This window comes from Pagrus pagrus (assembly GCF_965226575.1).
Source record: "Pagrus pagrus genome assembly, chromosome: 11".
NCBI lineage: Eukaryota > Metazoa > Chordata > Actinopteri > Spariformes > Sparidae > Pagrus > Pagrus pagrus.
Window position 1 is genome coordinate 4,236,315 of NC_140195.1, and position 23,989 is coordinate 4,260,303.

Sequence of the window (23,989 nt, forward strand, 5' to 3'; positions counted from 1 at the left end):
TCCCTCTTATTAAACCCATATCTTTACCTTTTGTTGGACAGATGTGGAGGCTTATGACAGACTTGCACAGTCATTTTGTTGCCATGGAAACTGTAGCTTTAACAAGACACATTAATAATAATAATATTATTATTAATAATAATGTTATATGCAAGATGCAGGTTTGTGTTAATAAAATAAGAACATCTGTGCATTAATCCTGTCAAATTGTGCACGTGTGCTTCTGCTCAATATGAACAAAGAAGAAGCCAAAAAAAAGAAGAATTGAGAATTCACTTCATTTCCCAGCATGCTCCGGCGCAAGGCATGCCTGTGATGTCACAATAAGTATATATACGGCCACAGGGAAGAATTTCTTCCTCCATTGTTACATTGTAACAACCGGGGCCGGGGCGAACCGGGGGAAGGAGAGGCGTCTTCTCGGTCCATTTACAACATTTAGACACCAACCACCCCAAAACAAACAAAAAAAAAAAAAAAAAAAAAATAACCCGACCCGCGTCAAAGCGAGAAGACAAGCGAGGTGGACAAAACCAGCCCGAACCGAACCCGCCCCGCTGAGAAAGAGGGATAAAAACCAACACAGATGTCAGCGGATTTCTCCATCGCAAGCAGTTCAAGGCTCACAGCAGGAAGATAAGACATTTTAGGGGGTGCAGTTTTTTATTTTTGTATTTTTTTTGTACATTATTCATGTGTTGTGGGGCTGAAACAAACCGCTGCTGATCACAATGACGTCCCTCTTTCTGCTGTCTGCCCTTTAAATAGATAAGAGACCAGACAAGACAAGACAGATAGAGACAGAGAGACAGAGAGACAGAGGCATGCAACGTTTCCAGGAAAAACCCGCAGGTCCAACACACAGATCCGGCTCCGCTCCGCTCCTCTGTGCAGAACAATGAGCATGGAGCCCTGAAGTGAGCCTCAGATTTAACACCAACCAAAAATCTGACAGTCACGCAAAGCTCTCAAGCCAGATCACTTTCGGGTTGCCGTAGTGCAAGAGCAAAGTGTGGACACTCGGGTTTTTCGGGTTTTGGCAACCATAAAACAAGAAAAGACAGAGAGAGAGAGAGAAAAAGCGTCTCACAGGGCGTTTTACAGATTGATGTGCAGCTCACACTGGAGACAGACCTGCGAGTTGGTTGGAATAAGGGTCCCTGTTTCTGCCCCAGGTAAGAGGGTTTAGTGTTTCATTAACCGGGCGGCTTGCCATTGTGTGTATCAGTGTGTGTGTGTGTGTGTGTGTGTGTGTAAAAAATGGGTAGAGCTAGAGAAAGAAAGAAAGAGAGAGAGAGAGAGAGAGAGAGGTCGAGTCTCTGCCTGTCAGACTGATAAAACCTCCACCCCCCACACCACCACCACCACCACCACAGTCTGATCAGCTGCTGCATGCACACAGTTAAAACAAATACATCCCTGCACACACTGCATGTCCCTGAAGGTAAACACACCGTGAAGTCACAGCCAGCCTGTGAGCAGACTGTATCCTGCCACTGTCCAACACAGGCCTTAAAGGGACAGCAGGCTCATTTTCATACTCGTCAAGATTCGGCTCTCTGCTCTGTGTTTGCCCCATTTACACTGGAGTCCCCAGGTGGAGCGCTCGGTTCACACTGACGCTGCAAACGCACCTGCATCCTCATCGTTTAAAGGGGTCATATGTAGGAGTTAACCACCGCTAACTGTAGCTGCCCTTAGCTCGTTAGTTCAGTTAGCAGTGCAGCCAGGGACGTGTTAGTGTTTACAGTGCTAGTGCAGGAACGCAAGCCCCCCAGGAGCAGCGTCAGGCTGTGAGGACGGTTGTCGCGTAATGACATCCTCACGTTTTTCCCATAAGCTTACATTGTGGAAAGAAGCAGCTGGATGCAATTATAGCTGGAGCCATTCGATCCAATACAATTCAGAAAGTGTAGAGGAGCCACACGATTGATTTATCTTATCACCATTCATGTTAGCCGGGCGCCAAAATCTGTGTCCAGATGTAGTATAACGTCCATGACCGGCACAGGCCAGGGCTAGCTGGTTAGCATGCTAACTTTAGTAGATGTCTTTGCAACACAACACACGAACATCATCATGTCTGTGATGAATGTTGACATATTTTTAAGTTTTCAACAGAAATGTTTACGTATTGTCCCTTTCAGACTCATTAAATGTGAATTTGTGTGCGACTTCAACCATTTCAACGATTATTAGGGCTGATATTTCTCCGCTTTAACAATATTGCATGTCTGATTGCAGTTAAATTAAAGGTGCACTATGTAGTTTTGAGCAAGAAATTTTAAGAGAAGAGAAAAATCTTCACTTCATGACTTTCATGACTGAATAAAATGAATAAACAAACTGTCCACGAAGGAAAACACAAGCTCATAGTTGTTTAGTGTCAGACAGTGTTGGAAATATATCAAATAACTATTTCTGAGTTTGTTTTCTAGCTCTGATGGAGCATCTGTTCTCTATGGTTACACTCAATGTCCCGTCCAAAACACACAAATCACTTGCAAAGTAATCAAATAAACAAATCTTTAAACTAAATAAATAAATAAATAAAGCACTCTAGTTTTGGAGGATAAATTTAAACTTTTACTATTAACATTATTAATGAGGTAATAACACAAACTCTATTTCCATAACTGAATAAACGAACTGTTCTCAAACATTTCTTCCCCAAAACTACATAATGCAGCTTTAATTACCTCAAAGCTGTACTTAAGTACAGTGCTTGAGTAAATTCGGTTAATTACATTCAGTCGCTACTTATTCTATATTTTGAGATGAAGAATTTTTATTTATTGAGAATGTATTTCGGTTTTAAATACAAAGTTCAGTCTCCCTGATTATTACAGCAATTAATCGATTAGTTGTCAGCTCTCAAACTATTCTGATAATCTGTTTGAGTAAAAGAAAGTCATAATTGTCTGTTTCCAGCTTCTTAATGTAAATATGTTCAACATCCTCCTTGATTACTTATAATCAATATCGACTCTGAAAAAAAAACACGGGTCGATCACTGATTTTGCACGATAACGCCACAAACCAACTTCTGCAGCATCATTTTACACACAAAGGCCAGAATTAGTTCCCCAACCTGCCCCATAATTCATATTTAAGATTTTACATCTCATTTAAGGGCTTTTTTCAGACCGAAGGAGTCCGAGTACAGCAGTAAAATCACTGTGGCTGCAGGAGTTGTTTCATTATTCACAGTCCAGGATTTGTCTTTATATGACATCATCGTTACATCATCTCTCTGTTTGGCTTCAGGACCAACTACACTGTACAAGATGACAGAAATGTTGCATATTAGTCCATTTAAAGCTGCTTTTTCCCTCTGAAAACTGAAACAATGGCTCATTTAGAGAATGCTGTCAGCAGGATGTGACGTGTTAACCCGGGGCCTGGTTAAACATTTACCTCACACAGATGTAGAGTTGCAAACTATTGATCAGCGCTGAGAATACTGATATAATAAGCTTGAGGAACAGATATTGTCTTCATGCAGTGGATATTTATTAATTTGGATTGTGTTTTGGACGATGTAAAACTTTCCGAGATGCAGTTTGACCACAAATCTATAGAGCACGACCTAATACGACATTCAGCTGCCTTCGTTCACCTTGTTTGACCTTCTCCCGCGGCTTCGTTTGATCGGCTCCGGCGTTCAGATCCACTCGTATTGATCCCCGCTGCACTGTTTGTGTCAGAATTAATAGAGAAGTAGAGCGAGGAGCCACAGAGATCACTCGCTTCAAGGCTGTTCGCATAAACTGCGCTTGCCTAGTTGCCATGGTGACGTTTCTGGACTTGATGATTTCAAAGTAGGATTTCGTGTGAGATGAGGGGTGGAGGGGAGGCGAGGCGGGGGGAGGGAGGGAGGGAGGGAGGGAGGGAGGGAGGGAAGTGATGGAGCTGGAATACAAATGAAAGGAGACAGGTACAAACAGCTGATGTCATCGTTCGGTTCCTGTGCTCGACCTCACACAGGAACTGTTTGATGCAGACGATCCTGTTCAGTCGCCACAGGAGCATTTTGTCTTCTTCAATTAATAAACATAAATCATCAACCCCGCCTCTCGTTAATTAAAGGACTAGTTCACCCAAAAATGAAAATTGTAGTCCACACCGATGGAAAGTCAGGTGAACATTTTGCTAAACAGCTGAAGTAGATTGGGACTTTTTTTAAAATGTAAAAAACAACTAAAACAAACAGGAAATGGCTCCATACAGCTTGTCCAGTGTAATCCATGTCTCCATGATGTTGTTTACACCCTTTTTAAAACCGAAATCAGTTCTGGACCTCAGAGTTTCAGGAGACATGGACGGGTTTTATGGAGCCATTTTATGTTTTTTTTGTTATAGTCCCCATCTACTTCAGTCGTTCAGGAGGATGCTGAAACACTGTTTTGCTGTGAAGCTCCAGAAATGTTTTGTGGACTACGAAACCTCACCTGACTCTCCATCGGCTTGAGGCTGACTAGACAATGACTGAATTTAAATTTTTTCAACTGTTCCTTTAGGTACGAATAAAGAGGTTTTAGCACCAAAAAGAATTTGTGGTGAAAATCAGCACCTGTAACTGACATTAATTAATATATCTTAACATTTTCCTGAGATGATTGATGAGATAGGAAAAAGAAAAAAACAATGTTTTGGCTGAACTCATCCTTTATAGGATAAATCTCCACTCTTGCACATCTTTCTGTTCACATTCACTGCTGCCGTCTGTGTTGTCCGTGGCCTCATGTCTGCCGCTCTGTGCCCCCAGACTCCCAGTTTCCATGGAGGCAGGTTCGTCCCTCAGCCTCAAACGACGATATGAAGAGGTGGACAACAGCTCTCCATTCTCTACACCGAAGGACTCAGACGATGACATCTCCAGCAGTGACAGCGCAGACAGCTGTGACAGCCTCAACCCCCCTTCTAGCACTGCATTTACCCGTAAGCACCAACGGGAGATGCATGTTACAGCCACTCAAAGAGTTTATTACAAGTCTTTGTATCTTAACATCCCAAATGTTTCTCTCTTTGTCCCCCTCTTCAGCCACCTCCATCCTTAGACACCACAAGCCGTCACCGGGGGGCAAACGGGTACGGTTCGATGTTGTGACGGTGTATTACTTCCCCCGGCGGCAGGGATTCACCAGCGTGCCCAGCCAAGGGGGCAGCTCCCTGGGCATGGCCCGTCATCACTCCTCCATCAGACACTACACGCTGGGAGAGTTCGCTCGCGAACAGGAGACCAGCCACCGGCACACTTTACGCCAGCACCTGCGCCAAGAGAAGCTCAATGCTCGCAAGATGAAGGTAGGGTCCACTTTAAATCTACGAGAGTACTAAAATGTGACGCATCCTTGTAGAGCTGCAACGATTTATCGATTAGCTCGCCGACTATTTTGATAATCGGTTAATCGGTTTCAGTCTCTTATCGTCTACAGCTCAAAGTTCTCCACTAACTGTCGTCCACAGCTGACGAGGAACGGCACGGTGGAGTGCGCTCAGGCCGACCTGCTGACTCTGGAGGACGTATCAGACGAGGACCTCGACGTGGACGGGGTGGAGGTGGACGACTGTTTCTTCCTCCAGCCGCTGCCCACGAAGCGCCGTCGAGCGCTCCTGAGAGCCTCCGGCATCGCCCGCATAGACGCGCGCGAGAAGGCCGAGCTCAGAACCATCCGCCTCTCGCGGGAGGAGTGCGGCTGCGACTGCCGCCTGTACTGCGACCCTCGCCACTGCGGCTGCAGCCAGGCTGGCATCAAGTGCCAGGTAAGAGGCGTTGGCTCGTCCGTGTGCAGGAAGAAGAGAGGCACTGTGCAGCTCGCTGAGTCAGTCTCTGTTCAATAAAATGAGTGCCCTCTTTATCAAACTGAGTCATTTCAGCAATATGTTCAGTGATATGTGCAGTTCATTTTCCCACAGGTTTTTTTTGTCAGGGGGAATCTTTTTACGTGTCATAGTAGGAAGAAAAAAACTGTAAATAATAAAATTAATGATGAGTCCCATTTAGCTGTGCATGCTGCCTCACTGTCACACTGTTGTGATTTACTGGAACACTTAAATAGAAAAGAGCACTAATTAATGTTGTCAGTAACACCTGGGGAGCTCCTGCTGTGACGAGCCAAGATGTCTGCTGTGAAAAAGGTTACTTTATTTCATTTAACACAAATAATGGTCGTTCATAGTTTAATTCGGTATCCGGGCCTGCGTTGTGCGACACGTTCGATTGTTCCTGCGAGACTCAACTTATTGTTTGAAAAATGAAAGCGAACGAAACATTGAGGTCGAAATAAAAGATTTCTTTTATTGATCGATGCAGTAAAATCAGCAGAATGATGAATCATTGCACCATCATCTGTTTGTACTCGTCATTTCCCTCCCTCTCTCATCAATTAATTAAATCAAAGATGATGGACAAAAAAATCAGAATATTGAGATGCTTTTACCTCTCGGTACATCCTGTATGTTCATATGCTTGTCGTGTCAGTAAAGGAATAGAATACCATAAACAAAAGTATAGATATTTAATATTTGTTCAGAAAGAAAAGTACATAATATTAATGACTGTATCTCTATGCATTTATTATTTAGAGCTACGATTAGTGATTTGGTGCTAAACAGCTATTAGCAACTATTTTGATAGTGGATTAATAGTTAAAGCCATTTTTCAAGCAAAAATATCAAAGATTTGATGTTTCAGATGTTCCAACTTCTCAGAAATGTGAGGAATTTTTTGTCTTTTTTTTTTTTTTTTCTTTGACCATTTTCAGATGTTTAATAGACCTGGACCATGGAGATAATCATTCGTTGTAGCTCGAGTATTGGTAATGTTTTTAGTGTTTAACTTTATAAATCATCTTTTCTCTTTTCTGGTTCTGTTTTCTCTCGTTAGGAGGAAATACAACTCTTATCTCCGCCCGACTTATTACACTGTAACCGGACACTCTCTTGGTTGCCATGATTTTTCCTTATCATCTTATGTGTGTGTCATCTTACATAACTCATAATGTAACACTTATGCAAACAGATCAGGATGTTCTGATTGTTTACTCGACTGTTTCCTGTTCAGATGAAATAAACCTGGAACTGAGATCGTCTGTGTTCCTCCTCAGGTGGACAGAATGTCGTTCCCATGCGGCTGCTCTCGGGACGGCTGCGGCAACGTGGCGGGCCGCATCGAGTTCAACCCTCTACGTGTCAGAACTCACTACCTGCACACCATCATGAAGCTGGACCTGGAGAAGAGGAGGATGCTGATACAAGGGAACGGGGACCAGTTTTCTGAATCTGACCCGTTGTCCTCCCCTTCCTCCACCTGCCCCACTTCTCCGGACCTGTCCTCAGTGACTGGCCTAGACTCTGAGCTGGAGGAGAGCGAGGTGCAGACGGTGGTGGTGCAGGATCTCCTGGCAGAGCAGGACATTCTGGAGCGAGAGAACGAGACAGCTGTGTTGCACCTGCAGAGCGCCGAGGAGCAGGAGAGGAGGGAGAGGGAGGAGGCGGAGGGGGAGGCGGTGCAACAGGAGCTGGGCGCTGGAGGTCTCACAGAGCAGCCTCTCTGCCTCATGCCCGGTGCCTTGGGAGGGGAGCAGGCAGAGGTGCCGGGTGTGGAGCAGGTCCTCCTGCAGGGGCCGTTCCCCACGGGGGCCACGGTGCTCTGCATCACTGACAACCAGGAGGAGAGCCCCTCTGACCTCCTCAAAGACTCCACTTCTCTGCTCTACTATCAGCTCAGCCCCATCGAGCCCGAAGCCTTTGAGACCCTGCCCAGAGCGGAGGAGGCCGAACAGGAGGAGGTGAGAGATTCAGGAGGGGGCGAGTGTTTGGAGAGGAAACAAGAAGGAGGAGAGGAGTCCAAGGATGAGAAGCCTGAAGAGATCACCTGCAGGCAGAGTTTGGGCAAGCCTTTGACCAATGTGATTCTGTGCTCAGAGGAACGTGTAGAAGAAGAGGAGGAGAGGCCCTCGAGTCCCCAGAGGAGCCTCCCCGAGGAGCAGTGCCACCGGGGCTCCTGCCTGGAGGGAGAAGTCGATCCACTGCCTCCTGAAGTTTAGTTCTAGCTTCTCTGCAGATGTTTTGCACAATAGCTTCATCTAAGATGAAAAAAAATTACATGTTTCACATTTATTACTGCTATCATCAAGAACGATTACAGGTTGCAATCTCTTGTGGTGACTGTCGTTGAATAATGTGGAGAACGAGCTTGAGTAGTACAATACATGAAGAAGTTTGGGGGGGGGGGTGCTGAAAGCACATACAGATCACTCCCCAGGAGTAATATGGATGCAGTTACAAGGCAACATTGTACGTAATTCTGTCGGGGGTGATGGATGCGGCCTTAATGGAAAAACATAACAACACTTGTGTGTAGGCGTCATTTGTCGATGAGAAAGTGCAGCAAGTAGTGCTTTGTTAATTTCCAACGCAGCAAACAGAAAACACAATGTGTGAATGCTGACATAAGCCTTTCGTTTGGTGATGTATTAAGCTATCAACACTAAACACAATTTGTTTTTGCAGTGCGTGAGAAGCCGGCGTATTTAGATACTTGCTGGCTCACTTTCCATTACGGCACACGTGTGCTGTAGCCAAGCCAAATGAAGGCCTCTGATAGTACCCTCCGCTGAAGATAGACCTAATAATCCTGGAAATACTTGTTTTTGTGTACTGTATATGCATTTGCAGAGTGCACCGCAGAGCCGAGGTCGCTGCTTACTTGATCTGTATGCACATTGTGAACCGAGCGCAGCGAGTGTTGCGGCTCTGCTGTGATGAAGGTAAACCAACGCTGAGCAGCAGATTAGCACTGGCCTTAGTTGTTGCTCCTGCTCACCTTGGGCTGCTCGTGCAAATGCAGTCGATTTGTCAACAAAAAAACCCCTAGTTTACCTGTAGTTACAATGCCTATGATATTACTTATTTTTTCTTTGAGTAATGTGTCTTTTGTGGTTTAAATACTGTTGGTTTGAAGTCCTCGCAGTCCTTGTTTTTTTTGTTGTTTTCTTACGAATGAAAGGAAAGTGTTATTTCTTCACACTGCTACACTGCAACGCCATGTAGTCAGTCATGTCATGTCACGATGAAACGCCAGAATGGATCTTCCCAATCTTCTCCTCTTTGTAAAGGTGCTATATGTAAGAATTGTTCACCTGCAGAAAGTTCGGGTGTCCACCCCTCGTGTAAGAAACAAGGAAAGGCTTATAGATAGAGGATGCCATCGTCCATCGGCAATAGCTGACAGTTACGACTATTAAACCCTGTCCCATCTTAACATTGTGTTTTAAAAGGCGACCCACCAGAGAGCACACAGTAGCGCCATCAGAGGGGTTTGTGACGTGTGGGGGAGGAAAAGAGTAGAAGTTTACAGCTGCTCAGTGCACTAATGTTGCGTCTCCATGTCCCGTCAGGCGAACCCAACACACATTATCGAAATAGCTCTTTGGATCTCCTCCAGACTCAGAGGGGACACGCTACTTCAACTTTAGTAAAGCGAAGTAACCCCGACTCGTCAGAAAAACTCAAAAAATACAAGACCACTGTCGTCATTGCAGTTTTTTTCACCGTGGACATCCTCATATGAAATCATCCAACCCTACTTAATAAGCTATCGATCCAGATCCATAGCCAATGATAGCATTAACAGCATTAGCTACATGTTAGCATTAACAGCAGCACTACACAAGCGTCTCTTGTTGGACTGGATGCTACTGTGACTCACCACCTTCTCTTGAAGGACGAAGTGGTATTACGAGACAACGCTAGACGCTAGATGGTTAGCATGCTGACTTCTGTAGCCAGCTCTGCGACACAAGTTAATTTTGGAGTATTTTAAACGACAATTCTTACATATAGCGTCTTTAATGAGTCAAACCATGATGAGGAGATGACTGCGGATCGATGAAAAAAACACCTAAAGAGTCAAAGCAGTTCCACAAAAATGATGTGATGTTACTAATTTATGAAGCAGATTGACGATGACACGGATTTGTATATTTTATGTTCAATCTGTACAGTGTGTGTGTGCGTGTGTGCCTATTTTACATTTGTGTGTGTGTGTGTGAGAGAGAGTCGTGCATGCACATGTGTATGTACTGTATTATGAAAAAAAGCGGGGTGGGGGGAGGGAGGGGGGAGTATATTAGCGAGGATACATATTTTATTCCTGAAAAAAGGTGCTGATGTTATAGATTTTACAATTCACCGATTTTTCTCCTCACCATCATGAGAAATAGGATTTTCAAGGAGATGTTTCTTGATGACTGATGTTACGACGTGTCGGAGAGCCTCTTGTAGGAAACGCAATAGCTACTGCACTGCAAATCATTAATGTGGCGATTTTTTTTTTTTTTTGGAATGAGGTGTTTTGTCATTATGAGTATGTAAAAATGCAATCGTATAACATTTCTGGTCTTTAAATGTCTTTTTTCTAAACTACGTCTGATTAATGCCGATCTGCGTAAGTGTGCCGACTCTTCTTACACAAAATCAGTCCTGTGTTGTCGCCGAGAATCGCGGCCGTTGCTCTCGGTGACACAGGACGTGCTGCTGTGTATGAGACGTCTGATGTATTTCTTTGCCTTTTTTCTTTTTCTTTTTTTTTATAATCGTCTTAATATAAATCTACTTAAAGAGTTGCACCAAAGCAGTGGTTTCAAACCTTAATTAAAACGACGCTTTCATCCATCAGACGTTAACGGAGCGGTCTCATGTAGTTATTGTGAGGCTGTAGACTTATTGTGGCCCTTTTGTGTTCGCGTGACTTGCCTTGACATAGTGCCATCTTTGAAGTGATGATGATTACAAGCTGCCTATTGTTGCGCTTTTGTCCTCGGCTTTCTACTAATAGACTTCGGTTTGGGACCACTGCATCATATCAACTCCACTACACTATGTGATTGTGTGTTTCTCTGTGTGAAAGGAGTTGTGCGATTGTTGAAAAAGACCGATAAGTTTAGACTTCATCTAAGAAGCTGTGAGAACGACTCTCATGCTAACTGTTGCCTAAAGTGGACAAAAAAAGGTTTTTTTATACAAAAATAAAAACAATAAAACACTCATTTTAAAAAGGAGAGCGTTTTCTGTGTGTTGTGTTGATATTAGTCTTTAATAGATCTTTATTTTGCATGATCGGGGGGGCTAAAAAAATGGTTTGTGCTGCCACAAATCCACATATTTAATACAATAAATGGTATTTAATGTGCTAAATGCTGCATTAAATAAGTGGATATTGGAGCACTACATTTTTTGTTTCATGTTTTGCTCACTTTGGACTGAGCACCTGATGTTTTTGGGTTTGGATGTGCGTACATACTCCTATTTTTACGACCTTTTGCCATGACCTTGATTTAGCTAGATATTGACACGATGACTGATCAGTTATTCACAAAATCGATCTATTTTTTTGTGATTTTACTGTTCTCGATTCAATAACACTGCAAGCTTTAAATCTAACATATTATCCTTGATAGGAGTTTGAGGAGAAATCAGCTCCAGAGCGAATATTTTTCATATAATTCAGTGCTTCTAGTTCAAAAATATGATTAAATAATTTATTTTCTCGATTTTTATCTTTTTTATTATTACATGAATTCACTGCAGACTGATGTTATTGACCTAAAAACGTGTGTAATCTGTGCATCCTGTGTGAAATGTGAAGACTTTGTCCTCAGTCTGACACTGGAGGTCATGACAATGACTTGTCTGCAGGGTGCGGTACAACCTCTGACCACTAGATGGCAGCATAAACTCAGTGCATTCCTCCCTAAACACAACATGCTCACTACATACAGATACATGTGTCACATACATCACACATTCACTGCAGCTGTTACTGAAACCATGCCACAGGATTATAGATATTAACACGGCCAGTTAGAGGTCGTCTTCTGGCTTTGATTCCCCAGAACGATCAGCGAGTAACATCCTTTTCTAAGTTATCTCACAGCTTATAAAAAAAGGGGGCCTCTCGCTTTTCACTGGGTGCAACAACTGATTGTGGAAGCCAAAATATTTGCTCGCTTTTTCTCCTCAATAGCAGGAAGTCGCTCGCTGGGGGAAAGTGACACAATGTCTCCCCTTTATTCCCCGCTGGCCTGAGCCAGAAGTGGCTTCTCGTGAGCGGCCTGTTGCCAGTGTAACCCACACAGCTCTGAGGTCTCGGCTCGGGGATGCAGGATGCAGGCTCGCTGCGCTGACGTTTACTTTCCTTCCTCTGGCTTTTACAAATCAAATGCTGATAATTACCCCTGGTACAAAAAACAAGTCACATCAGTGATTGTGAGAGTTGCTTTAAAGATTGCTAATATCTTAAAGGTCTAGTGTGTGTAATTTAGGGGGATCTTAGAGTCATACTTCTACAGCAGCCCTGAACGGACAAACCAAACACTTTCTTAGCGCCTTTAATGGCCACCATATAGGGGAGGGTGAGGCAAGGGAAATTTTGTTGGTTGCAATGTGCAACCTCACCACTAGATGCCACTAAATCCTACACACTGGACCTTTAAAGAGGGCATACATATTGTTTTATTAAAGGGCAGATTTTACACATGAAGTTCCAGACATCATTAAGTTTCTTTTACTAAAGTTTGGGCTTTATGAGGACAGATTTACAGCAGAAACATTTTTAAGACGTTGGCATTTATCAGGCGAGCAGAGACTGATGAAAGATGCTGTTGAGTTGCATCATGGGAAGTCTAGGATCCAGGGTTTTTGGAGCTTGACTCACTCTGAAAGTCACGGCATTGCAGCCTCTGCAGATGTTAATCATTCTGTTTTTAAATGTTATCTTGCGAGGCAGCTGGATTCACAAGATCAGGTGATCACTGGAAATATCTCGCCAGTCTTCAAGCTATGCATTTTTTTGTTCTGAATGAATCAGCGTCCTTTAATGAGCTTCTGGCAGCTCAGGTGAGATTAGCAAAGAAAAGCAAAGAGCAGCACTGAAGGCTTCTTTCGATGGACAAACTGTTTTAGCTCCTCTCCTGACTGGCTCCACTGGTGGTAGCGCTCTGCGACCGTTGATCAATCACCTGCCAGGTATTTTTTTAAACTGTGCGCGCTTTCCAATCAGTTTCTAGCAGCACCTTCCCAGATTGTTCTCTGTAACAAGCCATCTGGTACGTCAGGTTATTATTAAATGTCTAAATCCCAACTCAAATACTGTCTCATTAATTATGAGACTCAAAAATCAACTTTCGTACAAACTGAACCTTTTATGTGTCTCCTGCAAGTTTCCAAACTCTGTGGAGGTGCAACAGTAAAGTCGCTGCTGTGCCCCTTTAAGCTCTCCCTCTTCACTTGTAGTTACCTGATTAAAATTCCCCTTCTCCTCCGTGCCAGTCACGGTGCGTTTGTGTTTGTATGTGTGCCATTATTGAGTCAGCCAACGGTCTGAGAGTGGGCCCACACACACGTAAACAAAACACCACAAACATGCAGAAACAAATTACCTCTGGAACCTGTGGAACAATCGTGGCAGCAGTGCACGGCTCTGAGAGCTATGCATCATCTGTTTAACCTTTCCGGCCTTTGGCACTCCATTGTTTTAGCTCTCCAATGGCCGGAAGAGCTCAGCCGGGTTCTGATAGCGTCAGGGCTGATGACGGAGCCCATCGCGAGCCCGTGGAAAGATTTTTGAGAAGACATTAAAAAAACATCATGATCGGAGGAGGGGAGCGGCTCCCACAGTCATCTCAGAGCGTGTTGACAGATGTGTGAAATCGCCGGCCTTATCTGGACTTTTAGTGTTGTGACTGGCCAGAGCCACGGAGAGCAACTGGGCATTAGGCGTGACGTATGCGAGATGGAAAGTTGCCACACCACCTCACTCCAGTCGACCAGTCTGAAAGTGCTGCTCCAGCGCCTGGAAAGAATGCTCCCTCTTTCCCCTCTGTGTGACGCCAGCGCTATGGCATCATTAGGCCCTTCACCGAAACCAATCCCTTTTAAATGGCACTATTCATAAAACCGGGCTCATGGTATTTTCACTAGTCTGCCGTGCTCCTCACATGCTGGCTGAACTGAGGAGGGAAATCCAGACCCTCCGACACGAAGTTCATTCTGTGTGCTCGGGAGAGAAGATCCAACGAAAACGTAAAACTGCTTTTACTTTCTCTTTGGGCCAATCAGTGAAATGGAAATAAATCTGTAATAGCTTTTTTACATAATTGGTGCTCAAAAAAAAATCCATCCTCTTTTATGGTCTCTGGTCTTTAAGATATATGAGCTCGCATATTTATCCAAGGATATATTTTTATGATACGAGTATGTAATAAGTGTAATGTGTGCTGTAAGTATGTGTGTAGGATGTCTCAAAGCAGTGGTTCTCACTCAAAATGAAGCAATGACTTGTCGCATGTTACTCCCACAGCTTATTCTTGCAGGATCCGCCCCATTCCACCTCGGCTTGGCTTGAATCTACTCTTTAATCACACAACAAGTTAGTCAAGAATTGTCTAGCTAGTGTACTATTTCCTAACTGTACGTACAGTCGTCTGGCATTAATGGGTTGAGTCTGTGTTTATCTTCTGGTTGGTTTGTAAAACAAACGTCAGTCAGCAGTGGAGCTGATGCAGCGGATTGTAAGCTGTAGGTAAACACACCAGGATTAGAAACCCTGAGAGGAGCAGCAGCAGAGCAGGAAGGAGGCCCAGGAAGAGGTTGATGTGTTTACCGGGACAACTACCGCTCATAAACTGCTGTATCAGAGCCGCAAGAAAAACAGCATAACCAGAGCAACACTATGAGTTAACAGTTTGAGTCAAGAGTAGAGAGCGCAGGCGATGAAGGCAACCATACAGAGAAGGAAAACCAGTACATCCTACACACTGGACCTTTAAATGGACGACAATAAGTGGGATTAACCACCAGATTTCTTGCCCAGGACCAGTAGCTTCCTGAAGAATGAATCATACGGCACATCAGCCCCTGTAAAAAGGCCAATTGTTCTCAACAACCGTGTAGATGCTTAAAAACCATTGCCGTGACCCCTTCGCTCCTCCATACTACAGGCACAGCTGTAGAAAGCTCCATAAATCATCATTAACACCACTTGAATCTTATTTTTGTGTTTGTGCAACAGAACAGAAGGTTCCATATGATTCATCTGTGGAGAAGCAGTCCAAGGTTTGAGATCATGAATTTGCAAAAAGCACACAGATTTCTATTACGTCATCATGCTCTAGGTATACGTTGGCACCGCCAGAACAAACAAAAAGAAAAGAAAAACTGAAGCAAAGCAAAGCATGGCAGCACAGCAGAGTGACTCCCAGCACAACCAGAAAAACAGCTGTGTGTCCACAGCTGTATGAAATATGGTGCGTCTTGCTCTTGCCTGCCGGTCCCCAAGGACATGTTCGTCATCGCTACATCCAACTTCCCTAACAACAACTCAAAACCACTATATACACTATGGAAGTTCCTGAAAGAAGAAAAAAAAAAACCAGCATGTAGTTTCTGTTCTTGCAGATGTTTCCTTTTTCTTAATGTTACATGTTCTCGAGTCTTTTCAGTCCTGTAATAAAAACCATCCCATTAGCTAAACTGCTGGCCGTGGGCCCAGATTTCCTCGGAGGTGGAATATCTGTATGATTACATAGCCTCTTAACAACAGCCAGCGGGTAACCTCACGTGAATGTTACCCGTGGAGAGCAAAGAGGTGACTTCATATCAGAGGTATCTGGTGAAAGAGGAATCTCCATCTCATAGTCTGACCGCTGAAGCTGTGAGGGCGAACAATTAGACAAACTGGCTGGTTTTAATTCAGTAAACGTGGGAAGTACTTTTGATAGTTGACTGTCGGCAACTAAATAGTTACAGTGAATGACGTTAACAGGACAAAAGGAGGCAGGGTTCGTGTACTGATGGATGAATGATGATATCCCTCTGATGAGGTCATATTATGTCATTAAAATAATGTTGTTGCAATTTTAGATGACAATACAGTTCATGCTCTCGCTCCCACTCTCAGGATGAAGACGCCGGTTAGTTGGCTGCTTTGCTCCTGTCTGAAATCTCTCAACGATTTTAAATTGAATTGAAAAGGACATTTGGTACGGGGCAAAGATTTCACTTTCCCAGGAAAATATCTCCACATGAACTTTATGAACTGCCATAAAATTTGGTATAGATATTCATAGATATTCATGGTTCACAGACAGGATGTTTAAACGACTATTAGATGGATTGTTGTGAAAACTGGTACATGTGTTCCCCTGATGTCTCATCTAGTTCAACATCTTTTATGTGTTTAATTTTTGGTTGATATGTTGAACTGTTACCAGAAAGTTGGTTATTTATACAACCAGCAGCTCCGGAGCAACATAATCTTTTACTGTGAGTCATGTTCCTGTCCACCTGATGAAGGTAAGTCTAATATTCACACTCGTTTAGCTCTGTTTTTGGTCTCTACCAAATCCTGAGAGATATCCATGCTCCACTTTGTTCACCAGCTAGTGTCCAACTGCCATTTGCTGCTTACGAAGCAGCTGGATTTGCAAGATCACAGGTCTGTAATCCTGCTAATCCATCTCCATCATCTTGCCAAATAATAAGCTTGTGGTAAAAAAAAAAAAGATTGGACCAAATGTGATCCTTTGAGGAAATAAAGGATGAACTAAAGACTGGACAGGACGAAACCAATGAGGGGATGAGGTGCAGGTGGAGTGAGGAGGAAAAACACCGGTGAGTTAAAAACACTAAGAACAGGGAAGGAGCTGATAGTGGGAACGGGGCTGGGCTAACGAGGGAGATGCAAGACAGGTGTGGAGGAAAAATCAGGCTGGTGACGAGCACGAGAAAACAGGAGGGAGAAAAAGAGCATAAGACGCCACAAAAACCCAGAAAACCCAAATCAAATGCAACTGAAATGATAGATCACGACAACCTCTGTGCTTGTGTAGTCTCACAGAGCTGCTAGTGTCAATAGCCTTTGTCTTCAACTCGGTCTTTTTTTCAAAGCGGCATCAAAGTCTGAGAGAGAGAAAAAGAAAAGAAGTGTTTAAATTGTGTTTCAACACATGTGGCTGCGCCCGAACGCACTAACAATGATGTTATAGCTCTTTTCCGCCATTGATCCCGATGCTGCTGTCGCCTAAGGGCTCTCGTGATCCATAGGATGTTTGCAGGGGTCAGACTTTGTGCTGGGAATAAGAGGGAATACGTGTTTTTCTCAAATCTGGGAAAGGATGTAGAATCACTTCCTGTGCATGTGCCCTATTCCCTAATGGACAATTAAGTGAATCACGTAAAAAAAGTCCCCGCTTTGGCAAATGTCTGACCCCCATCACGACCACGTAGTGACTCCTCAGCTTTAATTAATACCATACTCCTACAGTGCTTTTTGTGTTTCTCTCTCACTTTCATAAAACTGGCTGTTACAGTCACTCCCACTCCCAGCAGCGGCCAGACTGTGCTGACATTTATAGTGGTTCAGTTTTCAGTAGCGGTCTTGTATATCGATTGTTTTTTATCCAAATGACCTCATTTCCTGCAACAAAGGGGTTCACTGGTCTACCTGTAAAAACAATGCTTTGCCCTGTCGTCTCTGTGGGTAAGAGTTTCCAAACTGAGACTTTTTTTTCCCCTCTCATCGGCCTCGGTGTCATGGAAACATGCAGAAGCAGAAATGTGTGTGTGTGTGTGTGTGTGTGTGTGTTTGGGGAAGAGATATTGGAGGGTGGAGAGCTTTCCATTCGTGAATAATCTGAGAGGGTGGAGTGCATTCAGGAAACGTGCTGCTCGAGGCTGCAGGTTGAGTTTAGTTTAAAGCTGATAAGAGTACTTGGTTTTTCGCCAACTGTTTCTTGCTCCTTGTAAAAGCAGTGACTGAAATAATTCAAGTAATGAGATCAAATAAAAGCTTTTAATACTGTTTCTGTTAACCCTTTAAGTTTTACTAAGAGGGCCACAAGATTACCACCTATTCGCCAGACTAAAATGTTGGCAGTTGTTGGCGTTTCAACATTTGTAAGTGTGACACCACTGGATATTTTTAAGGCAAGGGATAATTTAGCTGTGTTTTTAGCGACAAAAAGAAGCTATTTTTGACAAAATGTAGGAACATCTCCAGCCATGTTTGTGGCGACCAAAACAGGTATTCAAAGCCAAAACAGGATCTTTTCCTAACCCTAACCAACACGTTTTTGAGCCTAAACCTGCGTCACAAGATAAAATTTAACTTAAAGACGTGTAAAGTTGCAGAGGCGTACATTGCCAACATTTATTCGAGCGATTGGGTTGGGAATTTCACAGCGTGCAGCCACGCGGTTCCCGCTTTGCAAAGATCTTTCTTTAAGCTGAAAAATTTCCTGTTATGAATCAGCCGGTGGGCCCAAAAGTGTAACCTGACTCATGTTAAAGGTGCAATAAAGCTGATTTATTTAGAAACGTTGAATGAGGTAGTGGAGGGTTTGAGCGTGGGTGATCTGAGGGGAAATGGTGACGATGAGCTGAGGGGGCTTGCAGACAGAGATGATTGATCTGGTGGGCAGAGAGGCAGGTTTATGATGTGAGGAAAGCAGGAGACACATGACGAGAACGAGGCAAGAAAACATCAGAAATAACTTGAATACACAATTCCAAGAAGTTCGCTAAACTGGCGCTGAGTGTGAGAAGAACCAGAGCTTGAGTATTGCAGGGTTGATGAGGTGATTGATGGCAGGTGTGCAGGTATTACAGGTGTGCAGGTAGCACCAATCAGCACCAAGGGCGTGAATCAGCACAACTCACAAGAGAGGACAAAACAGGGGAGGCTCAGGACAAGAAACACGTTAAAAACTTTCCTATCCTACATGTAAAGACATTTTGTCGTACACAAACTCTATTTTTTCCCTGCTGCCTCATCGGTGCCACTGCGTGCTGGGAATCGGGCCCCAGTCTCGGGTTACTGCTGGGAAAACAGGCGTAGCGTGAGTCCAACAGGTGATGGGCTCGATGGAGGGGCTTGTCATAACACTGCGAGCGCTTCATCACCGTGGAACTACTGCTGAAAATTAATTACGCATCAGGGATGACTTCAGGAGATTATTTATAGCCTCTCTGAGGGGTTTTAGTGGAAAGGGGATCCCCTCGGAGAGAATGGAAGCATCAGGGGGACGCTCTCTAAGAATAAACTGGACACTGAGAGACATCCCCTTTGACTTTTGGACTAAGCAAAGTACTGTGAGGTCATTGAGAGTTTGGCTTTTTAAAGATCTGCTCTGCATCTGTGAGCTGATGTCAAGTTTTAAGTGTTAGCAGTCAATAACAGATCACAGATCAGCGATGATCGTGAGGTTAAGCTCTCTGGTGCTCTGGAATGCTGATTCGACCCCCTCGTCTTGGTCATTTTTCACGTTTATGTCTCAAATAAATCACTAAAAAGCAAACCAGGTGCAGAGTAACATTTTCCCTCTTTTGTTTACAGTATTCAGCTCAAAAAGAAGAGTCACCTGAGCCGTGAAAACTGGCAACGAGAGGGGATTATGCAGCAGCAGAGAGGGCAGAGTTAGGAGGTCACAACTCTGCTGAATGTCAATCTGATCTCCGTCTTCATCCTTTAATGACCAGACACTCCCAGCTGCTCCCAGACTAAAATGTTATGGTTCAGCACTTCGTGAGATGGGATGACTTTCCCACCGGCACCCTCAAAGGGGAATCGAGAAAATCTGGTTACCGGGGGATCTTCATCCGTCTGGGTTTTTTAAGGGTTAACCGAGACTGACGAGACGTTCCCTGAAAAACATCAGAGGACTCCGCTGTGATCTCGCTACAGATTTACTTGACTCCCATGTCAGACAGCATCCTGGGAGCAGATAAAATGATTCAATAGAAACTCAAAACGCCCTCCCCGAGATTAAGCTCCAGGGGAGAGAGAGAGAGAGAGAGAAAGAGACGAGGAGTTCAAGCTGCCATAAATTCTTAGCGGCGTAACGTGAACTGGAGAACAGCGAGATGGTTAATGATTAGAATATGTCCCGATCCGCCTCATTTCACCCTCTGGTGCTGTTTCCCACAGGCCAGCATTTTTCCTCGAGGCTGTAGCAAAGAAAAGTCACTGTTTGTTGTGGGAACAAGCGCCTAAATTAGATGCAATTAGTCTTCTCGCCTAATGACACATTAAATTGGATCTTTGCATGTGTATGTTTTGTGCTGGAGGTGTGTTTCTCAGGGATGTTTTGGATACGTGAGCGAACTCTTTTCTGAGCAGACGCCCGGGCTTACGTCCCAGCGAGTGATGGGCGATCCCCATATTTCATATCCTTGGCTGAAACATTTTTTTCCTGTTGTTGCTCCACCATTAAAGCACTTTTCCTATTTAAAGGGTCGGTTTGACTTATGATTTAGCCAAATTGCCCTCTTGATGGGTCGGTTCACCCTAATTATGAAAAATCATGTTTGCTCACGCACCTCCAGTGCTGTTTCCATGCGAGCAGTCTGACTGAGCAAACTCATGAAAAATCGTGTTAAATGAATAGTTCAACATTTTGGGAGACTTACCTGATTTCTTGACAAGAGCTAGATGAGAAGATTGATGCCACTCTCATGTTGGTACACTGAATGTGAAGCTATTAGCTTAGCAAAAAGAAGCAGAAAAAGGGAAAGAGCTAGCTTGGCTGTTTAGGTTGAATTTCCTATTTCCCTCTTGTTGCAGCACTGTGCGTACGCTGTGTTTATGTTTAGGGACAAACCCCCTCGGTTAGGGTTAGGAAAGTGTCACGGTTTTGGCAGAATTGGCAGCTTTGTTTCGCCACAAAATCTGGTGTAAAAGTCTGCAGCTCTCTTTAAGAAACAGCCAGTTGATGCCACAAAAATGGATGGAAATGCTGACAGCTGCCATTACAATCCTGGTGACTGGGTTCGCTTTGAAGCCTCGAGTCTGGCCTTACGATATTCGCCATCTTGTTTTTTTGAGCCAGGAGTGACCATATGAGGACGAGAAGGTGGAGCTGGGGAGGACATGTTGATTTGATTTGACTGTCCCATTGTCTATTTTACTCTGAATGGTTTAAATAATTTACAAAATGAACATCATGCTGTGTTGAAGAAGACTTGAAACTTGTAATTGAGACCTTAATATGATTAGAAATCTGCTTATTGAGGTAACACATCACACAAGTGAGAAGTAGGGTCATTTTCTCGTACGCTTACATATAATCCGACTAGTTTTTTAAACCAGGTTTGTGCCTGAACCTAATCAGACCATAAACGCAGCGTTGTCACAACATAAAACTGGAAACTGAACCAAACAGAACGTAGTTTGTACGGTTGTAGTAGCAACATAAAGACATTTACAGTTTCAACATCCATTCAAAAGTCTGAGAGAGAAAATCTGGAGAAATCAGACAAAAACCGCCAGAAACTGTGTATTTTTAGTGAACTGACCCTTTAAAGAGCACTTGAGCAGAATCATACATGTACAAAGACACACACACACACACACACACACACACACACACACACACACACACACACCCTCTGTGTTGGGTGTCAGTAGATTAGAGGGCTCTGTAGTTTCTCACTGACTCTGACCCTGCTCGCCTTTCTCTGCATTCATTAGGCTCCTGCAGAGTGTGGCCACTCACCCAGGGAGGGGAGGTCATCTCCCAGCCTTGTATTAATCACAGCCTCCCCCCCCATCCCCTCCTGAGCAAACCAGACCTCCTCACCAGCAGCTGGCAGGTGAATCAACGCGCTCTTTGTCGAATCACCTGAAGGTCTGTTTTCTTCCCCCCTGAATCTCGTCGTCGCTGATTGCGGGGTAAAAGCCAGTGAGTCATAGAAGACGTTTTGTTGGGTTTGAACTAACAGCTGCTCCTCAGTCGTTGCCTTAATGCTTTTCTTTTCTTTCTTTGTCATCGCAGAAGACTCTTGCAAGGCACGGTCTTGTATTTATGTGGTATTCTTGACTGTTTTGAATCAGACAAAACAATCCTCCAATCTCTCCCCGTCTGATTTTACGAGTCGGATTAAGATGTATGGAACAAAAGATTAGAGGCGATGGGAAAATATGAGATCCCATGTAGAGAGAGGGATACAGGGAGGATGGAGAGGGAGGAGAGTGATGAGTGCAGGATTGTGACAGGTGATATACGAGTGTGGAAGGTTTAGGAACCCTTACTGTTAACGCTTGGCTTTAAATCACTCTCGGTGCAGGGCGGGTCCCTATTAAGAGAATAGGGGAAGTTGAAGCCCCATGCTGTGATAATGAGGGCGCCTGGTGCCACAACCCAGCATGGGTGCTCCCGCATGCGGAGAAGGTTGCGGGAAAATTGAGCCGCAGAGAGAGGAAGTCGTCAGGATCCACTGATCGTTTCTTAAACCAGAGGCGCTGAGAAAAATGTTCCACACTCTGAGAGACGAGGAAACTTTGAGCTGGGTTAGAGGGAAGTTATGAAATATGTCTTCTTCATCTGGATGGTTGAGTCATCAAACCGTGTGAATGTTTATTAAAAACTGAAAAAAAAAACAGCGCTTATTTGCCATCATGAAGCTACAGCCAGTCTTTAAAACAAGGGGCTTGTTCACTAAATGTGCTGACCAGTGAGAACCTGGAGGCGTCATGCCCAGTCGAGCTGTCGGGGCACGAGCCCCACGAGGTGTGTCAGCAGGATTACATAAAAACTATTGAACGGATTTCCACGAAACTTGGATGGAGGATGAGTCTCACCGTCTCTAAGACGTTTTCTGACTTTTTCGTTAATATCTCAGGGAATAATGCATGGATTATTGATAAAAAATCACATCACCCCTTTCACTTTGGTTTTGGTTTCTTCCATCAGCTGCTTGGAGGAAATCGGTTCGCAGCAGCTTTGTTTGGCATTTTAACAGACACTGCTGTGTGACGTCAGCGCCGTCTCATCTATAGTCATGCTGCGTTGTTTGAAAACACGACTGTTGCCATGTTGGCACGTTTCCTTTTATTTGCGGCTTCATTGTTTCCAGTCCTTATGCTAAGCTAAGCTATCAGGCTTTATATAGTGTGCAGACATGACATTGGTATCAATAAAGAAAGCAAATACGAATTTTTCCAAAATAGTTTCCGTACCTGTGATGCTCTGAACCTTCATTTCTTCAGCTACAGTTTATGTATAAACCAATAAGTCCTGTTAGAAAGAAGGCATTACTGTGTTTTTACAACAGTACTCCAGATAAGTTTTATTGTTTTTCATCATCTCAGTTTACATGCCATTAGTATTGAGCATTAAATCTGTCCGAGTCTCTTTAATCCCTAAAAAGGAAAATAAAAAGTCACACACTCACATCGACCGTCATCACTTTCTCTTGTTGCATTCAGCTGAAGTGTTCAGAGCAAGTACAGCAGGACGATCTGATATCTGTGCTTCAAATGAACAGCTGTAACTGTTTTGATGCTCAGTGTTTGGTTGCAGTTGCCAGAAAAATGACCCCAAAAAGCTTCTGCACTGACCTTTTTGTGAGTCACTCAAAAATGAGCCACCAGGGGCGAAACAAGACGCAAGAAAGATGAAACATCAAGGTTACACAGGCGTGTAAATGAAAAACAGGAAGCTACACACCCTGATTTTTAGCTTGGCTTTGCTGTTTGTGGTGTTGCAACACATTTCTTTTCACTCTCTTTAGCAAGTGTCCGGGGCTACGAGGTCAAATGTATTTGTGTTAATATAAACGTGTCTACAAAGACTTTATGTGCTTACTCACGATGTTCTGTCCTATGCTCAAGATTGAGGCACACATTAAACATCACACACTGTGCTGAGATGACCTGAAATATTTTTGCAATGTTGTTGCATCCTTGAAAACATAAAATGTTCTTTGTAGAGTTAGGAACGTTTCCTTTTCCTCCCGGCCCTCACTGCAACAAAGGAGTAGTGTTTGTATTCCTGAACAGTTTTGGGAAACACTTAAATTCGCTTTCTTGCTTAGATTTCATGAGGAGATCAATACCACTCTTAAGTCTGCGGTTAAATGTGGAGCTATGGAGCCAGGAGACAGTTAGCTTAGCTTAGCATCGAGACTGGATGTGTGGGGAAACAGC

General features: G+C 43.9%; 1 protein-coding gene across 2 annotated transcripts; it reads left to right on the forward strand.

The window, feature by feature from the left end:
* Positions 1-361: 361 nt before the first annotated feature.
* csrnp2 (cysteine-serine-rich nuclear protein 2) lies at positions 362-11,054 on the forward strand. 2 transcript variants are annotated; one of them, XM_084367024.1, is made up of 5 exons: positions 362-653; positions 4,769-4,941; positions 5,045-5,307; positions 5,470-5,766; positions 7,110-11,054. In XM_084367024.1, exons 2-5 carry the CDS (start codon positions 4,782-4,784, stop codon positions 8,049-8,051), a joined length of 1,662 nt encoding a protein of 553 aa, XP_084223150.1. In that variant the 5' UTR covers positions 362-653; positions 4,769-4,781; the 3' UTR covers positions 8,052-11,054. The 2 variants fall into 2 exon arrangements, with proteins under 2 accessions (XP_084223150.1, XP_084223149.1); XM_084367023.1 differs by lacking the exon at positions 362-653 and adding an exon at positions 1,090-1,175.
* The last annotated feature ends 12,935 nt before the right edge of the window (positions 11,055-23,989 follow it).

Bases quoted from the DNA above. Each gene is read 5' to 3' on its own strand.
- csrnp2 (XM_084367024.1), top strand. From the start codon at position 4,782: ATGGAGGCAGGTTCGTCCCTCAGCCTCAAACGACGATATGAAGAGGTG. The intron at 5,308-5,469 runs GTAGGGTCCACT...TGTCGTCCACAG, and splicing joins TCAATGCTCGCAAGATGAAG to CTGACGAGGAACGGCACGGT. The intron at 5,767-7,109 runs GTAAGAGGCGTT...GTTCCTCCTCAG, and splicing joins AGGCTGGCATCAAGTGCCAG to GTGGACAGAATGTCGTTCCC.